Source organism: Cetorhinus maximus, chromosome 11, assembly GCF_964194155.1.
Source record: "Cetorhinus maximus chromosome 11, sCetMax3.hap1.1, whole genome shotgun sequence".
Classification (NCBI taxonomy): Eukaryota; Metazoa; Chordata; class Chondrichthyes; order Lamniformes; family Cetorhinidae; genus Cetorhinus; species Cetorhinus maximus.
The window spans coordinates 74,988,281-75,010,333 of record NC_135889.1 but is presented as its reverse complement, the minus strand read 5'-3'; the positions used below and the strand labels follow the sequence as shown (position 1 = coordinate 75,010,333).

Here is a 22,053-nt window from a genome sequence, read left to right as displayed (position 1 = left end):
TGGGAACCCACAAGCAGCAAACAAACTATGCAAAGATTCATCGGAAACGCACTTTGAATGGCTATAACTGTTGCCCTTCAAATTCTGCAAAATCTATGTGCAACCTGTGCCACACTCTAGTTGGCTATTTCCGTGGTTGCAAAGGTACTTATGGCAGCTTCTTTCCATTCTCCATTCAATGCTTCTTGGACCATGGTGCCCTGCAAATTTCTATTGGACATCCTTGTGCTTCTGATTGCATGGATCTCAACCGACCCCTCTTTGACCTGCTGTCTTTCAACAGCCTTATGCAGCGATTGCCATTTTCTCCAGTTACCTTACTGTGACATGCCTTAGCAAGATGACCCACCTTCTCGCAGCTGTAGTACTCTGCCTTCCCAAATGGAAAACTCTGTACCCAATGTTGGCCTAAGCACTGGTAACAGGACATTGTTGTACCATTGCTACTACCAACTGCTGTCTTGGGGCCTCCTTACTCATCTGCAGCTTATTTACTTCAGACACCTTTTGGTTGTTAACTCTAATTTCTCTCGAGTCACGTTCCGCCATGCCCATGGACAATGCTGTTTGGCAAACTATTTCAAAAGTCAACCTTGGCAATGCCCAGAAGGTAAAAAACAGTTTGGACCAGTACTCTTATTTCCCAGTTTTACTGGTGTTCCATATTAAAGTGTACAAGACCGTTTGGACCAGTATTCTTACTTACCAATTTTTACTGTTCTTTTCCTTCTGGGTGACATCAACTTACTGCCAATGCACTCACTTTTTAAAAAACGAACAAATCTGTCCTGCAACGTGCTGTCTTGAAACTCTCCAAAATTACAATGAATGAGCAGCTTTTTCAAGGCTATGATCAAGTCTCCAATGTCCTCACTGGACAACTGATTCCTAGTTCCAAAATGATAGCTTTCTGCAATCTCCAAAAGCTTAGGGTTGTTGTGCCGCTCAAATTAATCAAAATGTCCGACAACGGCATTTCTTGGCTTTATTGGGACCTTCAGTGTCTCATACACCTGGGCCTGCTTCAGTCAATAATGTCATCCTTTTTCTTTCCAACACTGGTTGATAGACCATAAGACATAGGAGCAGAAGTAGGCATTTGGCCCATCGCATCTGCTCTGCCATTCAATGAGATCATGGCTGATCTGATAATCCTCAACTCCACTTTCCTGCCTTTTTCCCATAACGCTTGATTTCCTTACTGATTAAAAATCTGTCTATCTCAGCCTTGAACATACTTAACGACCTGGCCTCTACAGCCCTCTGCAGTAAAGAATTCCACAGATTCACCACCCACTGAGAGAAGAAATTCCTCCTCATCTCTGACTTAATTGGGCGACTGACCCCTTACTCTGAGATTAAGCCCTCTGGCCCTAGACTCTCCCAGAAGGGGAAACAACCTCTCGGCATCCACCCTGTTAAGCTACCTAAGAATCTTACGTGTCTCAATAAGGTTGCGCCTCATTCTTCTAAACTCCAATGAGTACAGGCCCAACCTACTCAACCTCTCCTCATAAGAAAATCCCTCCAGATCTGGGATCAACCTAGTGAACCTTCTCTGGACTGCCTCCAATGCCAGGATATCTTTTCTTAGATAAGGCGACCAAAACTGTTCACAGTATTCTAGGTGTGGTCTAACTAGTGCCTTGTATAGTTTTAGCAAAACTTCCCTATTTTTATACTCCATTCCCTTTGAAATAAAGGTCAACATTCCATTTGCCTTCCCTATTACTCTGCTGAACTTGTATGTTAGCTTTTTGGAATTCATGCATGAGGACTCCCAAATCCCTCCATATTGTAACTTTTTGCAGTCTTTCTCCATTTAAATAATATTCACCTCTTCTATTCTTCCTACCAAAGTGCATAACCTCACATTTTCCCACATTATATTCCATCTGCCAAGTTTTTGCCTACTCACTTAACCTGTCTATATCCCTCTGCAGACTGTCATCCTCACCACTTTCCTTCCCACCCATTTTTGTCATCCGCAAACTTGGCGATAGCACATTCACTTACCTCATCTAAGCCATTAATATATATTGTAAATAATTGTGGCCCCAGCACTGTCCCTGTGGCACTCCACTAGTTACAGGTTGCCATCCTAAAAATAACCCCCTTATCCCAACTCTTTCTTCTGTTAGTTAGCCAATCCTCTATCCATGCTAATATAGTATCCCCAACACCATGGGCTCTTACCTTGTGTGTTACCTTATCGAATGCCTTTTAGAAATCCAAATATATTACACCTTCTCGTTCCCCTTTATCTATCCTGTTTGTTACCACCTCAAAGAATTCTAATAAATTTGTCAGGCATAATTTCCCTTTCATGAAGCCACGCTGATGCTGCTTGATTATATTATGCATTTCTAAATGCTCTGCTATTACATCCTTCATAATAGACTCTTAACGTTTTCCCAATAACAGATGGTAAGCTAACTGGCCTATAGTTACCTGTTTTTTGTCTCCCTCCCTTTTTGAATATGGGCGTTATTTTGGCAGTTTTCCAATCTTCTGGGACTTTTCCAGAATCTAAGGACTCTTGGAAGATTACTGCCAGTGCATCCACTATTGGTGTAGCTACTTCCTTTAATCTCCTCGGATGCAACCAGAGGACTTAACGGCCTTTTGCTCCATTAGTTTCCCCAGTACTTTTTCTCTAGTAATAGTTATTGTATTTATTTCCTCCCCCACTTTTGCCCCATGATTATTTAGTATTTTTGAAATGCTATTAGTGTCTTCTACCGTGAAGACTGATGCAAAGTATTAATTCAACTCCCCTGTCATTTTCTGGTCCCCCATTATTATTTCCCCAGCCTCATTCTCTAAGGGGCCTATGTTCACTTTGGCCTCTTTCTTTCTTTCTTATACATTTAAAGGTAACAAGCAGGATGGATAAAGGGGAATGAGTAGATGTAATATATTTGGATTTCCAGAAGGCATATGATTTGTTTAAAGAAGCTCTTACTGTTTGTTTTTATGTTACTTGGTAGTTTACCCTCCAAGTTTATTTTCTCCCTCTTTTTTTTTGGTCATTTTTTGTTGGTTTTTAAAACTTTCCCAATCCTCTGGCTTACCACTAATCTTTGCCACATTGTATGTTTTTTCTTTCAATTTGATATCCTTAACTTCCTTGGTTAACCATGGTTGGTTTATCCCCTTCCTAGAATCCTCCTTCCTCACTGGGATATATCTTTGTTGTGAGCCTTGAAATATCTGTCATTGTTCATCAAGTGTCCTTTTCTGCTAAACTCCTTTCCCAGTCCAGCCAACTCTGCCCTCATTCCTTTGAAGTTATCCTTATTTAAGTTTAGCACAGTTGTTTCTGACCCAAGTTTCTACTCTCAAACTGAATGCTAAATTCTACCATGTTATGGTCACTGTTTCCTCAGGGAGCTTTTACTCTGAGATCATTAATTAAACCTGCCTCATTACACATTACCAGATCCAAAATATCCTGATCTCTGGTTGGATCCACAATATACTGTTCTAGGAAATTGTCCTGAATACACTCTTATGAATTCTTGCTCGTGGCTACCTCTGCTAATTTGATTTTCCCAATCTACATGAAGATTAAACAAGATTTATGTACTGCCTTTTTTACATACCCTCATTACCTCCTGATTTATTCTCTGCCCTATAGTATAGCTACTGTTAGGGGACCTATAGACTACTCCCGCCAACGTCTTAAGAACATAAGAAATAGGAACAGGAATAGACCATTCGGCCCCTGCTCCGCCATTCAGTGAGATCATGGCTGATCATCTTGTGTTTCAATTTCCACATTCCCATTTAACCCCGATAACCTTAGATTCTTGTTAGGCAAAGGAATCAATTTACCTCTGTCTTAAAAATATTCAATGACCCCGCCTCCACCACCTCTGAGGCAGAGAATTCCGAAGTTACACAACCCTCTAAGAGAAAAAATATCTCCTCGTCTCTGACCCCTAATTTTAAAACAGTTCTGGACTCACCCACATGAGGAAACGTCCTTTCGACGTACATCTTGTCAAGACCGCTCAGGATCTTGTATACTTTAATCAAATCACCCCTCACTCTTCTAAACTCCAGTGGAAACAAGCCCAGTCTGTCCAACCTTTCCTCATAAGACAACCCACTCATTCCAGGTATCAAATCTAGTAAACCCCCTTTTAACCACCTCCAATGCATTTACATTAAATAATGAGACCAAAACTACACACAGTCCCCTTGTTATTTCTTACCTCCACCTACATGGATTCTACATCTTCCAATCCAAGATCATTTCTTGCTATTGTACTTATTCTATCTCGTACTAACAAAAGCTACCCCAGCACCCTTTCTTTCCTGCCTTTCGAAAAGTCACATACCCCTGAATGTTTAATTCCCAGCTTTGATCTCCTTGTAACCATGTCTTCGTAATGGCTATAAGACCATACCCATTTGTGCCATTATTCATTTATTTTGTTCCGAATACTATGTGCGTTCAAGTAAAGAGCCATTCATTTTGCCTTTTTTTTAAACAATTTTTCCCCCTTTGACCCTATTTGCTGCGTTTTTTTATGTTTGTACACTCTGTCCCTTCCTGTCACGCTCTGGGTCTCATTACCGGAATAGCTGCCCCACAATGCTGCCATGTCCTTTTGCTTTGTAAGCGTACGTATCCTCTCTCCAGAATCCTAACCCTCCCCACCTATTTTAAAGCCCTCTCTACAGCCCTGGTAATTTGATTTGACAGGACACTGGTCTTAGCACAGTTCAAGTGAAGCCCTTCCCACTGGAATAGCTCTCTTCTACCCCAGTACTGGTGTCAGTGCCCCATGAACTGAAACCCATTCCTCCCACACCAATCTTTGAGCCATGCATTTAACTTCATGACTTTATTTACCCTATGTCGGTTTGCCTGTGGCTCAGGTAGTAATCCTGAAATTATTACCCTGGAGGTTCTGCTGTTTAATTTAACTCCTAACTGTTCAAATTCTTTCAGCAGAACCTCCTTTCTAGTCCTATCAATGTCATTGGTACCAACGTGGTCGACGACAACTGGATCCCTTCCCTTCCACTCCAAATTTCTCTCCAGCCTTGAGGAGATGTCCTTAACCCTGGCACCAGGCAGACAACACAGCCTTCGGGACTCACGCTCACGGCTCTAGAGAACAGTATCTATCCCCCTAATTATGCTGTCCCCGACTACTATTACGTTCATCCCCCACCCCACCCCACCCCACCACTTGAACTGCTCCCTGTACCACGGTGCCATGGTCAGTTCACTCATCCTTCCTGCAGTCCCCGCTCTCATCCGCAATGCTTGCAAGAACCTTGTAACTGTTGGACAGTTGCAGGGGCCAAGGCTCCTCGAACGCTACCCCCTGGGTCCCCATACCTGCTTCACCTGCAGTCACACCCTCCAGTTCCTGATCACAGACCAAATTTGAATTACCTAACCTAGGGGTGTGACCGCTTCCTGGAGCAAAGTATCCAGGTAACTTTCCCCCTTCCTGATGTGGTGCAATGTCTGCAGCTCAGACTCCAGCTCCTTACCTCTGATCCGAAGTTCCTTGAGCTACAAACGTCTACTGCAGATGTGTTGACTCTGGATCACCTTGGTGTCCACCAGCTCCCATATGCTGCAGCAGCAACACATCACCCGTCCTGCCATCATTATTGTATTTTAGCTGGATAGCTGGATTATCAGCATCTTTATGAATATTGTTAGCAATGAAAAATATCACACTCCATGTATATACCAAAAGACTCTTGGTCACATCAGTACCCCCTCAGTTGCCTGATAATTCCCGTAGGTGCAGCCATTTTGGTCAGACCACCCACGTGTTCAACACACAATTTTTAGACCAGATTTTAAGCCTGTTTCTCAACAAAGAAAACTTGGGTTCCTAAGTCGGTTAGCTCCAATCTAAATGGTTTCAGTTAGGGTATCATTGATCCCATCCTCACTGCCAAATTGTCATAGCTTTACAGACAAAAATCACTGGTGTGGACAAAATGGTCGTCAGTAAATGAAAACTAGTTTAACTTCAGCTTTGCCTTGTATATGTAAATACATGAATGGCCATAAGAGGGCACTACTACACTCGAGTACTGCTATTTTTTCTTATATTATGTCTTGATTTTGAAAAGGCTGAAATATATGGAGGTATCCAACTGAAATGTAAAGTGTACAGTAGCGCAGTATTTGAAATCAAAAGTAATTTATCTGATGGGATTTATTGTGGAATGGTGTTCATATATGGCTTTGGTTCATGTCGCTTCAAATGCCGTATCATGGCAAACCTTTAAATGCTGAAAAGTTCAATAATGAGTCAAGATTTCTTTGGAAGGAAGGGACATGCCCTTGACCTTCGAACATATACATTTTGCACCATAAGAGCTCGCTTTCCCCTTCTAAACTCACCACTGATCATCCAAAATTACACTTGTGTGGACTTCAGCTTTTTTCTGGTAGGGAATATGCTACTGAGGAACTGTACTCTCTTGATGCCACCATTTTCCTGAACTTAATTTAATTAAAATGTATTTTTTGATAGTAATGTGATAGAAAACAATGTAGAAATCTGTAGTAACTGAGGTGGAGATCTTCTGCATTCTCTAAATTTACTTTTTTTGCACTTATTTTTGGTAATGTTTGATTCTCTTTTCAGATATGGAGTCTGGGGAGTGGTTGGCATCTACTTCCTCTGCCCCATCTTCTACATCTTCAGCATCCTGTACAGCTACAGCATCAGCTGCTTCTAAAGGCAGCCTTTCCACAGGAGCTGCAGGGTTTGGCTCCACATTGTCGACCTGCGGTAAGGACAGTGCTTTGCTTTTAGAACTCTGTCACATTAAGCTAACTGGTGAAACATAGACTAACAGTGAAAGCTGTAAATTAGGGGCACATAAGAGCTTTGCATCAGATGTCCTTTATTTGCACTGCCTTCATTTCCAAAGTGGTCATTGTATGTGCAGTATACCGGTTGAAACAAAGAACCTAAAATTGACTATACCTCCTGAAACATTCCTTTCTTTTACTCCCGTCTAGAAGCATGCCTACTTCCAGCGGGATTTTATGTTCATTGAGTTTCTCAGTTCAATGCTGCCCTGGGACCCTTTTCCATTGAGGGCAAGATATCCTGATCCTGGGATCTGCTACAGTGCAAAACAGCTGTTGTAGGGCAAGCGCCTGGATGATTCCAGCCAAATTAGGCAGAAGGGAGAGGGGGGAATTACTGTTCTGCACCCTCCTTCCATGTGCTGCAGCTGCTAATGTTTCAAGTGCTGTTGGGTGGGTAGAGGGCCATCAGTACTTGACATACTGGTGGAATGAAATGTGATCTTCGAATTGGAGCGTTACTCTTTCCCACTTTTCCTCGGCTTGTTTTGGTTTGGGTTTTGAAGGCTTGGCCCGTCCCCATTGATTGAAGTGTGACCTAAGCTTTCCCCTTGTGTGACCTCTGCTTTGCGCAGTTTTAAATTAGAAATACCTGATGATATTTGACAGGAATGGATACAATTGATTTCATTGTCTGAAGTTGAAATCCTCCACTGGTTGACAGACTGAAGTTTAAAGGGCTGCCTAGATAGAGTTGCCAGCTCTTGATGCATTTACCTTTTATAAGGTTGAGTTAGCCCTGTAGTTGACTATTTTTGCTCATGGTTACTTATACACCAGCAGCTGTTGTGTGCCAAGAACCAGGACGCCACGCACAAGCAGCCAGAGGGGATAGCAAGAAATTACTGCACAGGAGGAGGCCTTCAGTCCCTGCTGCTGGCCCTCTTCCCTGTAATCCCAGGTCCATATATATATTTTTTCTTTTAAGATATTTATCTCTTTCTTTCATATTAGATATTTGTCTCTGTATAAATTGACAATTGTGGTGAAGGATCCCATGGTCTCAGTTTGACAATCTTCCTCCATCTTCAAGTTTCGTTCTGCTACTCTACTGGCTACCCCTCAAAGCTGTTGACACCATGTTGCTGCTGTTCCTTGTTCTGCAAAGAATGCTGGTGCCATCCTCTTCCCCACCCCTTCCTTTAAACCTTAATGCCCCATTCCCCTTCTTTTCCTCAGAATCCTTTGCTTTCCGCAGAATCCTTCACTTCCCATAACCCATTTCCCAGCTTCCATCTGTTCGCAAGCCTCCATTGCTCTCATGTTCCAATTTTATAACCAGTCTCTGAATACAGAGCCCCCTTGAGCTGTTGAGATGTTCCCTACCCTAGACCCCCTTCTGAATATTGACACCAATGATTTCCAAATCACGAGCCGCCTCTTAACTGCACTCCATATGGTTGCAGTGCTCTGTGGTGGTGGTTAGATGATGTCACTCGGTAGGCAGGCATACTGTAGTCAGGGATTTAATGCCATAAATCTCCACAAAAGATCCCATTATCTTGCAGGCTAGTAGAGGCAGCGCCCTGGAGACCGATGCCCCATTTCACAGGTGTACCGGTCATTCTGATGCAGTTCCCAGCATTTGTGAAGTTTCGTGTTAAGCATCCATAGTGGTAGAGAAACCCCTCTATCCCTGAAACAAAAGCCATTTTTTCCACCCGTTGCTGTCTTGTACTGAGCTACATATCCGGTGTTTTAAATTTCAAAGAAACCTAGTGCATTGAGGGCTGTCTGCAGTTTGCAATTTGCAGTTTCAAAATTCAGCGTGTTGTTAATCATATGTGTTATTTGGGATAGCCAATAAGTGAATGTTTTTATTTACATTTGTCTGATTTTAGGAGCGTTATCCCAGAATAGCACAAAGTAGTCATTTGGCCCACTGATCTATGCTGATGTTTATGCTCTTTAAGAGCCTCCTCCCACCCTACTTTACCAAACCTTATTTGCATAATTTCTATTCCTTTCTTCCCTCATGTACAGATCTACATACCTTAAAGGCGTTTAGACTGTTTGTCTCAACTATACCAAGTGATAGCAAGTTTACTGATAGTTGTACCTGCTGAGTTCTGATATTAACCATGCGAATCAAGTTCCCTCAGTGCCTCTACTATATCCTTTTTGCAATATGAAGACCAGAACTGTGCACACTATATTGAATAATCAGTATTTTTGAGACAGTGACTGATTTCCTGCATGTACATTGCATTCAATAAAGCAAAAAAAAACTCTTATAATTGGTTTATTTTCATTCTGGTTGAAGTTCACTGAAATTTAAAATAAGCTCAGTTTTTGAGTTAACTTTGTATAAATCAGTGACCAGTTTTAATTTTTTGATCTCTAATTCTTTGGCATTCACATAGATTTAATAATCTATAGGCATTTTTGGAAAAAGTGAACTTGAGAGTGAGAGGAAATGAGGTTAAACTTATGAAGTCCCGAAGAAAGGAAAGACCTTTTTGATTATTTGTTTGTCGTTGCCTGTAGAATTCTATACTTAAATGTGCTGTAGAGATGTTAAGATTAACTACTGGAATTTTATCTTAAAGTGCATTTTTCCCCAATATAATTTCTGTGCAAAGAATCCATGCCTACTTCTCCAAAACAATTTTCTTAAATCTCTCCAATTTGGTTTCTGTACCATTCACAGCACCAAAGTGGCTCCACATAAGGCAATAAATGAAATTCTGCATGATTGTGATGATGGTGCCCTATCCCTCCTTAATGTCATTGGCATGGTCGATTACACAATCCTGCTTCAATGCTTATTCTCTCCCCCACTTCTACAAGCTAATTAATGTTCTTCTATAATTTGTTCCGGGCCTCCTCAGTATTGACTGACCAACCAGAGGGGGAAGTGATTGTGTAGTGGTATTGTCGCTGGACTAGTAATCCAGAGACCTAGGGTAATGCTCTGGGGACCTGGGTTCAAATCCCGCCATGGCAGATTTTTATTTTCAATAAAAATCTGAAATTAAAATTCTAATGATGACCATTGTCATCTGATTCACTAATGTCCTTTAGTGACTCCATGTGACTCCAGCAAAGACTCTTAAATGCCCTCTGAAATGGTCCAGCAAGCCACTTGGTTGTATCAAACTGTTACAAAGTCTCAAAAAAGGAGTGAAACCAAACTGACCACCCAGCATTGACCGAGGAAACCACCAGTTTCAAACTCAGTCTTGTTGACCATGCAAAGTCCTCCTGCCAAAATTGGCAAAGCTGTCTCACAGACTAGTCAAGAAACAGCCTGACAGTCATCCTCACAGAATTATATCTTACAGATAATGTCTGAGCCACCACCATCACCATCCCTGGGTATGTCCTAACAGCAGGACCGACCCAGCAGTGGCGGCACAGTGGTATATAGTCAGGAGGGAGTTGCCCTGGGAGTCCTCAACATCGACTCTGGACCCCATGAAGTATCATGGCACCAGGTCAAACATAGGCAAGGAAACCTCCTGCTGATTACCATGTACCGCCCTCCCTCAGCTGATGATCAGGGCTCCTCCATGTTGAACACCAGTTGCACAGAAGCGGGAGACTTCTACGCTCAACACAGAGTGGCTCAGTCGCACCACTATTGACTGAGCTGGCAGAGTCCTAAATGGGTCTGTGGCAGATGGTGAGGAAACCAACAAGAGGGGAATACTTGACCTCATCCTCGCCAACCTGCCTGCCGCAGATGCATCTGTCCATGACAGTATCAGTAGGACTGACCACCGCACAGTTGTTGTGGAGATGAAGTCCTGCCTTCACATTGAGGATACCCTCATTGTGTTGTGTGGCACTACCACCGTGCTAAATGGGATAGATTTTGAACAGATTTAGCAACTCAAGACTGGACATTCATGAGACGCTGTGGGCCTCAGCAGCAGCAGAATTGTACTCAGGATCTGTAACCTCATGGCCTGGCATATCCCCCGCTCTACCATTACCATCAAGCCATGGGATCAACCCTGGTTCAATGAAGAGTGCAGGAGGGCTTGCCAGGAGCAGCATCAGGCATACCTAAAAATGAGGTGTCAACCTGGTGAAGCTACAACAGGACTACTTGCGTCCAAAACAGCATAAGCAGCTGTGATAGACAGAGCTAAGCGATCCCACAGCCAGCGGATCAATTCTAAGCTCTACAGTCCTGCCACATCCAGTGGCAAATGGTGGTGGACAATTAAACAACTCACTGGAGGAGGAGGTTCCACAAATATCCCTCAATAATGAGGGAACCCAGCACATTGGTGCAAAAGATAAGGCATTTGCTACAATCTTCAGCCAGATGTGCCAGATGGATGATCCATCTTGGCCTCCTCTGGAGGTCCCCAGCATCACAGGTGTCCGTCTTCAACCAATTCAATTCACTCCACATGATATCAAGAAATGGCTGAAGGCACTGGATAGTGCACAGGCTAAGGGCCCGGACAATATTCTGGCAATAGTACTGAAGACTTGTGCTCCAGAACTTGCTGCGCCCTAACCAAGCTGTTCCAGTACAGCTACAACACTGGCATCTACCTGGCTGTGTGGAAAATTGCCCAGGTATGTCCTGCACTCTAAAAGTAGGACAAATACAACCCGGCCAATTACTGCCCCATCAGTCCGTCATCAGAAAAGTAATGGAAGAGGTCATCAGCAGTGCTGTCAAGCAGCACTTAGCAATAACCTGCTCACTGACGCCCAGTTTGGGTTCCGCCAGGGCCACTCAGCTCCTGACCTCATTCGAACCTAAGTTGAAACGTGGACAAAAGAGCTGAACGCCCGAGGTAAGGGGTGAGTGACTGCCCTTGACATCAAGGCAGCATATGACCGAGTGTAGCATCAAGGAACCTTAGCAAAACTGGAGTCAGTGGGAACCGGGCAAGGGAAAGCTCTTCACTGGTTAGAGTCATACCTAGCACAAAGGAAGATGGTTGTGGTTATTGGAGGTCAGTCATCTCTGCTCCAGGACATCACTGCAAGAGTTTCTCAGGGTAGTGTCCTTGGCCCAACCATCTTCAACTGCTTCATCAATTACGTTCCTTCCATCATAAGGTCAGAAGTAGGGATGTTCACTGATGATTGCACAATGTTCAGCACCATTCACGGTGACTCAGGTATTGAAGCAGTCCATGTCCAAATGCAGCAAGATCTGAACAACATCCAGGCTTGGGCTGACAAGTGGCAAGTAATATTCGCGCCACACAGGTGCCAGGCAATGACCATCTCCAACAAGAGAGAACATAACCATCGCCCCTTTATGTTCAATGGCCTTACCATCACTGGATCCCCTACTATCAACATCCTGGGGGTTACCATTGACCAGAAACTGAACTGGACTAGCCGTATAAATACTGTTGCTACAAGGGTAGGTCAGAGGCTGGGAATCCTGCGACAAGTACCTCACCTGACTTCCCCAAGCATGTCCACCATCTACAAGGTACAAGTCAGGAGTGTGATGGAATTCTCCCCACTTTCCTGGATTGTGCAGCTCCTATAACACTAAAGAAGCTGGACACCATCCAGGACAAAGCAGCCCGCTTGATTGGCACCACATCCACAAACATTCACTCTCTCCACCACCGACGCACAGTAGCAGCAGTGTGTACCATCTACAAGATGCACTGCAGGAATTCACCAAGGCTCCTTAGACCGCACCTTCCAAACCCATGACTGCTACCATCTAGAAGGACAAGGGCAGCAGATAGATGGGAACACCACCGCCTGGAAGTTCCCCTCCAAGTCGCTCACGATCCTGACTTGGAAATACATTGCCGTTCCTTCACTGTTGCAGGGTCAAAATCCTGGAACTCCCTTCCTAACAGCACTATGGGTGTACCTACACCACATGGACTGCAGCAGCTCAAGAAGGCAGCTCACCACTACCTCCTCGAGGGCAATAAATGCTGGCCTAGCCAGCAATGCCCACATCCCATGAATGAATAATTAAAAAAAAATACATGCTGATGTTTTCAAACTATTTGCTTCAAACTATATTAAATATACGATTTTCACTCTCCCATACAATTTTATAAAAATGCTATAGAATTTACCTTTTGTTCAATTTCAGGGCAAATGTTTCGAGCAGCAGCTGGAGATCAGCCTTTTAATTTGTCTGCAGTATCGAGTGCCTTCCCAATGGTTAACCACGCAGCCTTCGGACTGCACACTACAAGCTCAGGGCGTTCGGAGTTTGGCGGTCTGGGAACAATTGGTGCATCAACAGCCTTAGTGGGACACACACAGCTATCATCTTTTCCAGGTATTATGAAGTTTTAACTAATTTCTTTCATTAATAGCGATTCACAGTGTGAGAAGGTTTAAGCCCAGAAATTCAGTTGTGCTGTCCCTGTGTTTTGGCACTAACTGGCCTGTTAAGGTCCTAATATGGTGGACAGGAAGTGCACACACTTTGACCTGAGGTGCGGAAGTGCACATTGATAACGTTTAAAGAGCATATTTATTTATGTTATTGTCCTGCACTTTTGTGGGACCTATTTTCGACTTTCAAATGGCCTGTGCTTCACTCACCATATGCTGAGTTCACACAGCACAGAATCAGGATGGGCAGGGCCCTCACCAACGATACATAAAAGAATTATCCAGTACATACAATTTAGTTGCTGGTTTATCATGTCAGGCTGATTGTTGATTTCTGACCATTTCTTGGTGTGTTTTATCACTCTGGGGAAAATTCACTTTGTCTAAACAAATAAAGATGTTGCTAGTGTTACACTCTTTTAGGCTGCCTCAAATTGATTGGCTGAAGACATGGGTGGCCTCATTGGGCTGCCTTTGGTGCTGAAGGATGAAAGGATTTTGGAAGCAGATTCAATAGTAACTTTCAAAAGGGAATTGGATATATATCTGCAAAGAAAACATTTGCAGGGCTATGGATGGAGACCAGTAACGCTGGACTAATTTGATAGCTCTTTCAAAGAGTTGGCAGAGGCACAATGAACCAAATGGCCTCCTGCTATGATTCTGAGTCACTGCAAGCAACTCACAATCTAGAACAAAGTCAAATTTATCAATCAAATTTGTTATCTCATTATCCTATAGCTTATGCAAAGGATTGAGACTCAGTCTTGTAGCAGCGTTTAGAACCCGTCTTGTGTGTTTCTTTCCCTATCCTAGTGCTCCTACAAGGTGATTCTCCAGTAGCTACAGCTTAGGAGGTGGAAGCCTGTCGAGCTCCCCGAAGGACACTTCGGATGGTCATGGTGGATGACCTTGAGCACTGGGCCAACTGCAAACTGCATGATCTCAACACAGACTGGAGCAGTCTGCCCTGGCTTTATGGCATCAGCCAGGTGGAATGGCTAGTAAGGAATCAGACATGCTGTCATTCTGAGAGGATAGCAGTGGCCTCTCCTATAGAACTAAGGCCATTCTCCTGACATGATGCTCCAGTGCTCATGTGGCTTGTTAAGTGCAGAACTCCTGTGACATTTTGAAGGCCCCTGTTGACCTTTGTCCCCATAAGCAAGATGTCAGCCATGTGACAATGTATGAAAGCAGTTTGAGCTGCCATTACAGTTATCTGAGCTTTCATGCCAGCAGCTGACTCAAATATTGGGATGCGTGCTCTTTCACCAAATTACTCTGCATGGTTGACAAGTGCATCCTTCACGGCCTCATAGCCAGTCAGCACCACTACATTTCTGGGTCCTAGCTTGATGCTGAAAACTGTGCCGTACTTCTCAGATAGCTCCATCAAAGATTTGTGCAGCCTCTTCAGATCCAACATGTGCAGGTTGCCTTGGAAGTTGTCAGTAGAGGCCCAATCGTGATGAGTGCCATTTTGTTGTTAATGGAGCTGACCACTTCATCCATGTTGGACAGAATGGTCGATGGTGTGCACAAAGCCCTTCAGGTAAATTGGAGCTGGGTTCCCCCATGTTCTTGTTACATTGCTGTAGCCCTCTGGCAGGCTTCCAGTGGACCTAGTATTTCCTGGTAAATGCTCAAGAGCCTTCTTCAGTAGCCTGGATCCTCGGAAGTCAACATGTAAGCCCTCTGCAGAAGAATTAGGATATGACCTTGTCTTCTGGAGATATCCTTTACTCCAGCCTTACCTTGTGTGCATTTGTGTCCTGTGAGTCACCAAATTGTAGGTGCCACTTTAACTTAGCCTTTGTAGCATGCGTGCTACCATTATTTGAATTGGCGCTCGTGAGTCAGATTGAATGACATAGACCTACCTGAACGCATGCCACCGCTTCCTTGGCAGGCACATGGGCTTCCAGACTCTCAGCTCCCAAAAAGGAGAGGTATGAGGGTTAGTATTTTTGGTGTGAAGTGAGAACAATGGTATGTCCACGTTTATAATGGATTTTATTTGGATAAACACTCAAAACAATCTGAACCTTGGCTGTGCAGTTTAGTCACTGGATTCTCTCAATTTTCTCTCAAAGACATTTTAAGAAATTATTTTCCACCTGGCTTTTTTGCCTCAGTAACTAAAATTTCTAATGCCCAACATTAAGGTTAAGCTTTCTATAAAAATTAGACCATGCATTTCACAACAACATGGTCAAATGCACCCATTTCGTCATTTTAGTGTCTTTTAATGCCTTGATTAAAGATTTTAGTTGAAGCTCTCTGCCTCTCCAAAATGTCTGAGCTTGTAATTAATATACTTATCCAAAGCTGTAACACTGAGTTGAATTTCGATTCAGTTTGAACAAGTGCAGTGTACCTAATTGTCCAGGATATAACCGTACCATTCAGTCAACAGTACTGTAGAATAGTTTTTTCTTAAGCTTCTTGCAGTTTCTGCTCAAAGGTTTTCAAAACTACTTGAAAAGATAGAGGATCAATGCAAAATTTTTATTCAGGTAAAATTTATTTAAAGATTTCTTTTCAAAACCTATCATGTCCCTTGAAAAGCAAGAAGAATTTTGGTGGGGATAACAGATGGACTGATGTTGACATGTCTGTATTAACTTCAGGTCTGTATTAACTTCAGGTCTGTATTAACTTCAGGCCTGTATTAACTTCAGGTCTGTATTAACTTCAGGTCTGTATTAACTTCAAAAAAATGTGTTAAGCTGAGAGACAGAGGCTGGAATTTTCCGGCCCCGTTGTTGTCGGCCATTACGGCAGGTGGGGGGAGAGCAATATGGCGCAAAAGCAAAAAACTGGTTTTACGCCGTTGTGAAACTAGTTTGTGATCGTCTGCTCCGCCCATCGATGGCAGCCGCCTTTCCCACCATTGGACGTCGAGATGTCATTTTAATACATTTGCATCTAATTAGAAGCCCTGCTCGCCGGAATCACCCCCCCACATCAAGTTTACCACCCGCTCCGGCGTGACCTCAGGATGACGTGCTTTACGACCACCTTTAAAAGGCGTACACCTGGTGACCTGAACTTCAAGGGGAACTTGGAGGTGAGTGCACACAACCTTGCGCAGTATTTGCGAGCATCGGCAGTAGGACATCAAAGGTGAAGCGCTGCACATTCGCGGGGGGGGCACAGGAAAGTTGCTTTTTCCCAGCTGGCTTTCAATGCAGTGCTGGGGCAAGGGCTCCAATGCGGACCAGGGGGTGGTGTGGTTGTGGTGGCAAGGCATCACAGACAGACTGAAGGAAAGACTTAAGCACATGCTGGTGGCATGGGGGCAAGGCAGCACAGACAGACTGAAGGAAAGAGTAGAGCACATGCCGGGGGAGGGAGGCAAGGCAGCACAAAGAGACTGCAGGAAAGACTCAAGCTCATGCCGGGGTGGGGGAGGCGGTGGGAGTAGGGAAGCAACCACGCGCTTGGAAAAGTGAGCATTCTTCTGCAGCTGAGACTGTTCAGCTGCAGCAACATTAACATGTTTGGAATTGGGCCTCTGAAGCTTTCCTGCCCACTCAAGCAATGTGAAAGCATGAAAGTGGCACCAAATGCTCCAGAACTTTTCACCCCTTCGGCACAGACTACAAATTAATGTGCGTTTTAGGGGGCAGCAAAGCAATGGCCAACTGGGCAAGTAGTACGATCCCTTTGTGAAGGGTGGCCATGGCACAGTCACTGGTGGAGGTGCTCACAGCCCCTTGCAATGTCTTTATTAAGGTGTGGACCAGTATCCATTATGTTTAAAGTTAACAGGGCAGCCTTGCAGTGCAGGTTAGGAGAGTGCCTGTGCCTGAGCTGAGAGCACATCATGCAGTCCAGTGGCCGAAGCTGCTGCCACCAATTGGCCAAGTTGGAGTGGGAGGAGCTGGGTGGGGTTTCAGACAGCCAATGAGTGCACTACAGACTGGCTATTCAAGTGGTGGCCAGCACTTTCCTGCATGCAGAAAGGGACTTTAAGACTTAACCAAGAGAGGTTCTTAGGACACATATGCTAACCCACGCATCTCTCTTTGATCCTGCAAGAGGAGAGCGTCAGGATCATGGAGCCTGGTGATTTAGTGGTATGCCTCATATAGCTTATAGAGACCAGAGAAATAGAAGAAGAGAGTGGCGGAGGTGCCTGGCTCGGTGAAGGGAAGAGCACCTCCCTCAAGATGAAGTGGTGGCAGGACCTGCGCAAGCAGCTGAAGATCTACAGTGAGCCGTCGCTCGTAGGCACCTAGCTAGATCCAGGGTCTATAAGACGGCACTTGTCATTCCTGCAGATGACTGAGAACCAATGTCGCCGAAGACTGCACATATCTTGGGAACTGGTTGGTCACATATGCCACGTGCCACAGGATTTGGCGCATGAGGACATGGAGGGCATACACTACCAGTGGCCGTGAAAGTGACTGCGGTGCTCAATTCTTATGCCAGTGGCTCCTTCTGGGCCTCCACAGGTGATGTGTGCAAGATCTTGCAAGCCTCCATGCATAAGTGTGTCCAGGTCGTCACGGATGCCAACTTCGCAAAGGCACACAACTTTGTGCATTTCGCCCAGGATCAGGAAAACCAGGAAGCAAGATTTGCGCAGATCTCAGGTTTTCAGGCAGGGCTTTTACTTACTGAATGTTCAGCCGGTGTGCGATTACCATAAACACATCCTGCAGGTCTGCACACGATTCCCAGGGACCGTGCACGACTCCTACATCGTTAGCAGGTTTCTGATCCCTGACATCTTCCAGGGTCCAGAGAAGCTGCAGGGTTGGCTACTCTCAGACAAGGGCTACCCACAAAGGATGTGGCTGATGACACCTATGCGGTGGCCATAGACTGCAGCAGAGAGACGATACAATGAGGCTCATGCCGTGACCCAGACTTTGGTGGAGCAAACTATAGGCATTTTGAAAATGAAGTTCCGGTGCCTCAACAGGTCCGGTGGAGCACTGCAATACAGTCCACTGCGGGTGGCGTGCATCAAAGATTCATGGAGGATGATGATGAGATGCATTGAGGACAGTCCTGACATCTTCACCTTGCGTCTGTGAATGTCTGACTCCTGTCTGGCTGAGGGCAGCTTGCTTGCGTTCTGTGATTAGGGTCATATCATGGAGACACAACCATGAAATGTTAAATGCACTGATTCTTTGACCGCCTTCAGCCACTGACCCCTTCAGGAGCACAGCGTCACCGGTCACAGATGCTGAAGAGATGGGGGCCAGCCCCACCTCAGAGAGAATGACAGAACACTGACGCTTGCCCACGATATTTTGGCAGCAAGGATAAGCACCATCGAGGTGCAGGCATCACTAATGTGTCCAATGAATGTGAAGACAGACTTTGATCTGAAAGTTGCACACTGCACAGGGAAGAGGCCCTGGGCTGAGACTCCTGCCTTTATCTTGTGCAGGAACCAAAATTTCACAAGTGACATGAACACTGCCCATCATAGCAAGGAGCCATAGGCAAAGAGACATTCCTAGGAGTTTATTTACAATAGTGAACATTTAAATACAAGCGATTAATATCCGTGTCCACGCTGTGCAACTGCATTTAAAAAAAAAAATTCCTAACCCTGCCAACTACGTCTTGGTGCTCGTCCGACATCCACAGTGGAGGCAGCCTGCTGACTGCTACACCCTGCCTGCGATGACTTTGACAGGCATGCTCTGTACGGCTGACACCTGGAAGGCCCCAGCCTGCTTTTGTGGTCCTGCTGTGTGGCAGTGGCACCCTCCTCATTCTGTGGAGCTGGAGCTGCTGGGGTCACAGGAAGAGGGGATTTGGATGGGCTGGATGCTCCCGGAGTCACCTGGATGGTTGGCCCTGGAGGGGGTATACCTGATTCTCCTCCCTGTGGGTGCCCAAGGGCCCCTGGTTGACTCCTTGAGGAGGAGGGGAAGCTGGAGTGCAATCGAGCTGTCCTGCACCCCTCTCGTGTTGACGCAGTTGGAGGCCAACTATGGTATCAGCGATGGAATTCAGCCTGTGCAGCAGTGCAGGACTGATGTCCTAGACCAAGGTCTCCGTGGCAACCGCCATACTACCAGTGTTGACCTTGGTGCCTTGGCATGCCGGTACCATCACTGAAGGCGGATGGACTCCTACAATTGTGCTTTGCAATCTGAGGAGTCCAGCAGACATCCCTTCCTGATGTTCCAAGCTTGCCTCTGCAGCTCCAACAGTTGAGGTATGACTGAGCCCAGAGGCTTCTCGTCTCACTTAGACTCAGCAGATTTCTAGCCTCCAGCAGTCCTCAGAGTGCCGGAAACCTGGGAAGTCCCTACCGCCACCTGCTGCAGATCAGTCAGTGCGATGTGGTCACCAGATTGTGACCCTGAGGCTACTCTAGAACTAGGCCCCACCAAAGCGTGTGTCTCTGCGCTTGTGAAGGTATGGGTGAGTGCTGTGACGGGCCTTCAATTAGGGTGTCATCAGATGAGGTGCCTTCGGGGCTTGAGTCAAGGATCTGGGTCGCGGACCCCCTCGACTCCTTTCCAGATGTGCCAGCGAAAGTAAGGAGAGATAATTAGCGCATGGCCGTGGACTGTGGAACAGGGGAACTGACTCACGGCATGGTTGTCTGATGGATGTTGCACAGCTGGATCCCCACTTGGTTGAGCAACACTGACCTCATGGTCCAGATCATTGCTGGCCAGCTGGATGACTCTATTTTCAAAGTCTGTGAGGACCTTGATGTCAGGCATTCCCCCACCAGTCTGCCACCTTTTCCTTTCGTTGTGCCAGCTTGCCCTGCATGAAGACTGGTGGAGAGAGTGTAAGCAGGACACCTGTCAGGTCAGAAGATAAGGATGCCTGGCATGTGTGTGTGGTGAGTGGTGCCACAGATGGGATGAGGACATGATCTGCAGGGCAGATGAAGGTGTGTGAGAGATTGAATAGTGATATCCCTTGAACTGACAGTGAGAGAGATCCCTGTGGATGTGTAATGGGCTTGTGAGTGTGAGTTGAGAATGATGAGAACAGTGACTTGCTCTGGTAGAACAGAAGAGATCATCATCTTTTGGCCTATCCTCTTTTGCAGGGCCTTGGTACTGATCACCGGTGCCACACCACCACCCCATGCTGGTCTGGTGACCTTGCTTGCTGGTCTTCGCCCAGAGCGGGGGCAGAGGACTTCACAGTGGGCCTCCACAGCATCCAGTAGGTGTCCGAGGAAGGCGTCACTAAATTTGGGGGCAGCATGTTTCCTCCCTTTGGCAGCCATGACTTTCCAGCAGCTTCCGATGCCTTAGAGAGAGCTAGCTGCAGGGATGGCCTTTAAATATGGCACCTGGATTGCTGAAGGCCTAAGGCAATAGCACGCCTGGCGAATCAGAGCCTGGCTACCACCCTCTGGCCCCAGGTGATCCAGCGTTTTTTCTGGTGATGCATTATTAATGAGGCGGATAGGCTGGGAATGGGATGATATGGCACAAAAAGATGCCATTGCGGCCGGCGGGTACGACGCCTTATTTCCAACCCGCTACTGCACTTTGGGCAGAATCGCCCCAGATTTGCACTGTGTCTCTTCCTCGTAATTCAGTTGATTTTCCAAAAAAGTTGAATTTGGAAGAACTAAATTCTCATTATCCTGATAAAAGCTAAGTCGGCATTCCGTAGGGACTGTTCCCTCTGGGACACCCTGCTCCAGTCCTCCATCACCCCCTACACCTCAACCCCCTCCCACGGTACCTTCCCATGCAACCGCAAAAGGTGCAACACCTGCCCCTTTACTTCCGCCCTTCTCACCGTCCAAGGGCCCAAACACTCCTTTCAAGTGAAGCAGCATTTCACTTGCACTTCCCTCAATTTAGTCTACTGCATTCGCCGCTCCCAATGCGGTCTCCTCTACATTGGAGAGACCAAACGCAGACTGGGTGACCACTTTGTGGAACACCTTTGCTCTGTCTGCAAGCATGACCCAGACCTCCCTGTCACTTGCCATTTCAACACACCACCCTGCTCTCGTGCCCACATGTCCATCCTTGGCCTGTGCAATGTTCCAGTGAAGCTCAACGCAAACTGGAGGAGCAGCACCTCATCTCCCGATTAGGCACTTTACAGCCTTCCAGACTTAACATTGAGTTCAACAACTTCAGATCATGAGGTCTGTCCTCCATCCCCACCCACTTTCCGACCCCCCCCTCTTTCCAATAATTTTTAATATATATATATATTTTTTTAAAAATGTATATTTTTCTTTTCCCACCTATTTCTATTATTTTAAAATTTATTTCCATCCATTGTTTTATCTCCACCTTTTAGCCTATTTCGATTCTCCCCCCCCCCCCCCCACCCAACCCCCACTAGGGCTATCTCTCACTTGCTCGTCCTGCTTTCTACCCTTAATGTCATCATTAGCACACTTCTTAGCTAATATCACCACCGTCAATACCCCTTTGTCCTTTTGTTTATGACATCTTTGGCAATCTCTTTGCCCCCACCTATCACTGGCCCTCTATCCAGCTCTACCTGTCCCACCCCCCTCAACCAGCTTATATTTCACCTCATTTCTATTTTTCCTTAGTTCTGATGAAGAGTCATACGGACTCAAAATGTTAACTGTATTCCTCTCCGCAGATGCTGTCGGACCTGCTGAGTTTTTCCAGCTATTTTTGTTTTTGTCTCATTATCCTGATATTAGCAATCGTGTTGTCAGTGGAGACAGCTCCAATTATCTCTCCTGTTTATCACCTGTGTTTTGTTGACAGGACAGCCTATAATTATTTTAATTACAAAATGTGACAAACAGTGTATCTGGAATGCTTTAATCAGAGGAAAGCCCACTTGATTGGTGCCAGTCATCCACCAACTTAAGCATTCACTCCCTCCACATTAGTACTCATTTGCTGCAGTGTGTATCACTGCTACAGTGTGCACCGTAG

General features: G+C 45.5%; 1 protein-coding gene across 1 annotated transcript in view; it reads left to right on the top strand.

Moving 5' to 3' along the window:
• baz2ba (bromodomain adjacent to zinc finger domain, 2Ba) overlaps positions 1 to 22,053 on the top strand; it is a 322,339-nt gene that overhangs the window by 144,243 nt on the left and 156,043 nt on the right. The window contains exons 2-3 of the mRNA XM_078552234.1: positions 6,636 to 6,782; positions 12,909 to 13,100. Coding sequence (XP_078408360.1) covers positions 6,638 to 6,782; positions 12,909 to 13,100 — 337 coding nt within the window. The 5' untranslated portion in view covers positions 6,636 to 6,637. The remainder of the gene's footprint in view (positions 1 to 6,635; positions 6,783 to 12,908; positions 13,101 to 22,053) is intronic.